General features: G+C 41.9%; 1 protein-coding gene across 1 annotated transcript; it reads left to right on the forward strand.

Moving 5' to 3' along the window:
- The first annotated feature begins 465 nt into the window (after positions 1–465).
- LOC131407847 (olfactory receptor 8B8-like) lies at positions 466–1,401 on the forward strand. Its single transcript, XM_058544450.1, has one exon. It carries the CDS (start codon positions 466–468, stop codon positions 1,399–1,401), a length of 936 nt encoding a protein of 311 aa, XP_058400433.1.
- Positions 1,402–2,383: the final 982 nt, after the last annotated feature.

A 2,383-nucleotide genomic window follows, 5' to 3' on the forward strand; every position in this document is an offset into this window, starting at 1 on the left:
TTAATGGCTTTCTTGGAAAAGAGTCTCTGCAACTCCCTGTTTCCCCAACTCTGTTAACGGACATGCGCTCATGATCTCCAACCTACACAGCGTCCAGTCTGGATTGGTGGCCAGTACAGGATAGCCAAAGTATGGTGAGTAAAGATTAACAAGTACAAACTGGAGTAAGTGAGGAAATAAAAGGGATTAGTGACAAAGTAAAACAGAGAAAAGACGAGAAATCCTTACACTTCATCTCTTGATACATTTCTCTGAGTATTACTTGAAACTATGCTGATGCCTCCCACGTACTTGTCATCCTTGTATGAGCAGAGCCAGATACAGCTTTCTATAAAATAGCTAAACCTCAGCAGAGTCTCTGGGCTTGTTGTCTTCAGATGGACCTGGCTGAGATTACTTGAGAAATCTGGGATCTGTCTCAAATGTGACTCTACTCTCCTATCTTTCAGATCCCACTGGAAGAGAATGGGCATTGGAAACAGTTCCTCAGTCACTGAATTTATCCTTGTGGGATTAACCAAATATGCAGAGATCCAGCTGCCCCTGTTCTTCCTTTTCCTAGGAATCTATGTTGTCACTGTGGCAGGAAATCTGGGCTTGGTCACTCTAATTGGACTGAATTCTCACCTTCACATTCCCATGTACTACTTCCTCTTTAACTTGTCCTTTATTGATCTCTGTTACTCTTCTGTCATCACCCCAAAACTGCTGGTAAATTTTGCGTCAAAGATGAACACCATCTCCTATGCAGGATGCATGACTCAGCTCTTTTTCTATTGCTTCTTTGTCAGTGCAGAATGTTATGTATTGACAGTGATGGCCTATGATCGCTATGTGGCCATTTGCAAGCCCTTGCTGTATACAGTCGCCATGTCCCCTCAGGTCTGTTCTCTGCTGGCTGTGATTGTATATGTGGGGGCATTTATTGCTGCCTGGGCCCATACAGGATGCATGCTGAGGTTGACCTTCTGTGATGCCAACACAATCAACCACTATGTGTGTGACATCCTCCCCCTGCTGGAGCTCTCCTGCAGCAGCACTCACGTCAATGAACTGGTAGTTCTCATTGTTGTGGGCTTCAATGTTGTTGTGCCCAGCCTCACCATCATTGTCTCTTACTCTTTTATCCTCTCTGGCATCCTCCGCATCCATTCCACTGAAGGAAGGTCCAAAGCCTTCAGCACTTGTAGCTCACATGTAATTGTTGTTTCTGTTTTCTTTGGGTCAGGGGCATTCATGTACCTTCATCCTTCTTCTGTTTTGTCCATGGACCAGGGTAAAGTGTCCACCGTGTTCTATACTATTGTGGTGCCCATGCTCAATCCCCTGATCTACAGCTTCAGGAACAAGGAGGTTAAGGTGGCCCTGAAAAAAGGCTTGATTAGAAAATTATTTTCCTGAGCTGGAGCAGTATTAATCATTATAAGAGAATACAGCTTTATTTTTAAATGGTTTTGTTCCTCTATATATTTCTTTTAGGTAGAACGAAGTGAGGTATAAAAGAAAGACTATTGGACTTGGAATTAGAAGACCTAGGTTGAAAGCTCTGCAAAGGAAGGGTATCATGTTACTTCATAGAGTTATTGGGAAGAAAAAGTTAATGCAAATGAACGTTTGTAGCATAGTAGTAGGGGCCTAATAGTTGTGAAATTTGTTCTCTTTTCTCTTCTTTCCTCTTCCTGTTCTTCCTCCCTCTCTTTCTTCCCTCCCAGTGTTTTCCTCTTACAATTTCGATGGAATATTCACACCTTTTTAAAGTAGGCTTATTAGTTCATAGCAGATAAAAAAATTCTGATTGAGGAAATAATTCCTTAATAGAAAACTTTAGGTAGAATTCACATTTGATCTCCAGACCTATGTTTCAACTGTCTAATATCTCTGAATGCTCCACAGGCATCTAAACTTAACGTGAAAATTAACCTTATTATAGCAACATCTCCAAGTTTACTAAACTTCCTTCTCTTGCTGTGATTTCTATCATTGTGGATGCCACCATCCTCTCCTAATTCCTCAAACCCAAAACTGGTGTATTCCTTGATTCCTCTCTCTTTGCTTGTCCTCCACACTTAATTCATCAAGTGCTGACAATTCTTATTCTCCTCATGGCATCATCATTTCTCAACTGGAGACCAACCTTTTAACTGGCCTCTCCATCTCTCGTGCTTCTCCCTTAAAATCAGTTCCTCATACTGCAATCGGAGCGCTTGTTCCATGCTTTCAAAAAGATCACGTTTGCTTTAGTTTACTCTGTTCATTGCAATTGCCTTCAAGATAATATCAAAGCTCCTCAGTCTGCCAAACAAGGATCTTAATATTTTGACCCCGTTCACCTCTCCAGCCTGATCTTCTCTCACTACAACCTCCTCCTCCCTGACTTCTTCCC

Source organism: Diceros bicornis, chromosome 7 (genome assembly GCF_020826845.1).
Source record: "Diceros bicornis minor isolate mBicDic1 chromosome 7, mDicBic1.mat.cur, whole genome shotgun sequence".
Classification (NCBI taxonomy): Eukaryota; Metazoa; Chordata; class Mammalia; order Perissodactyla; family Rhinocerotidae; genus Diceros; species Diceros bicornis.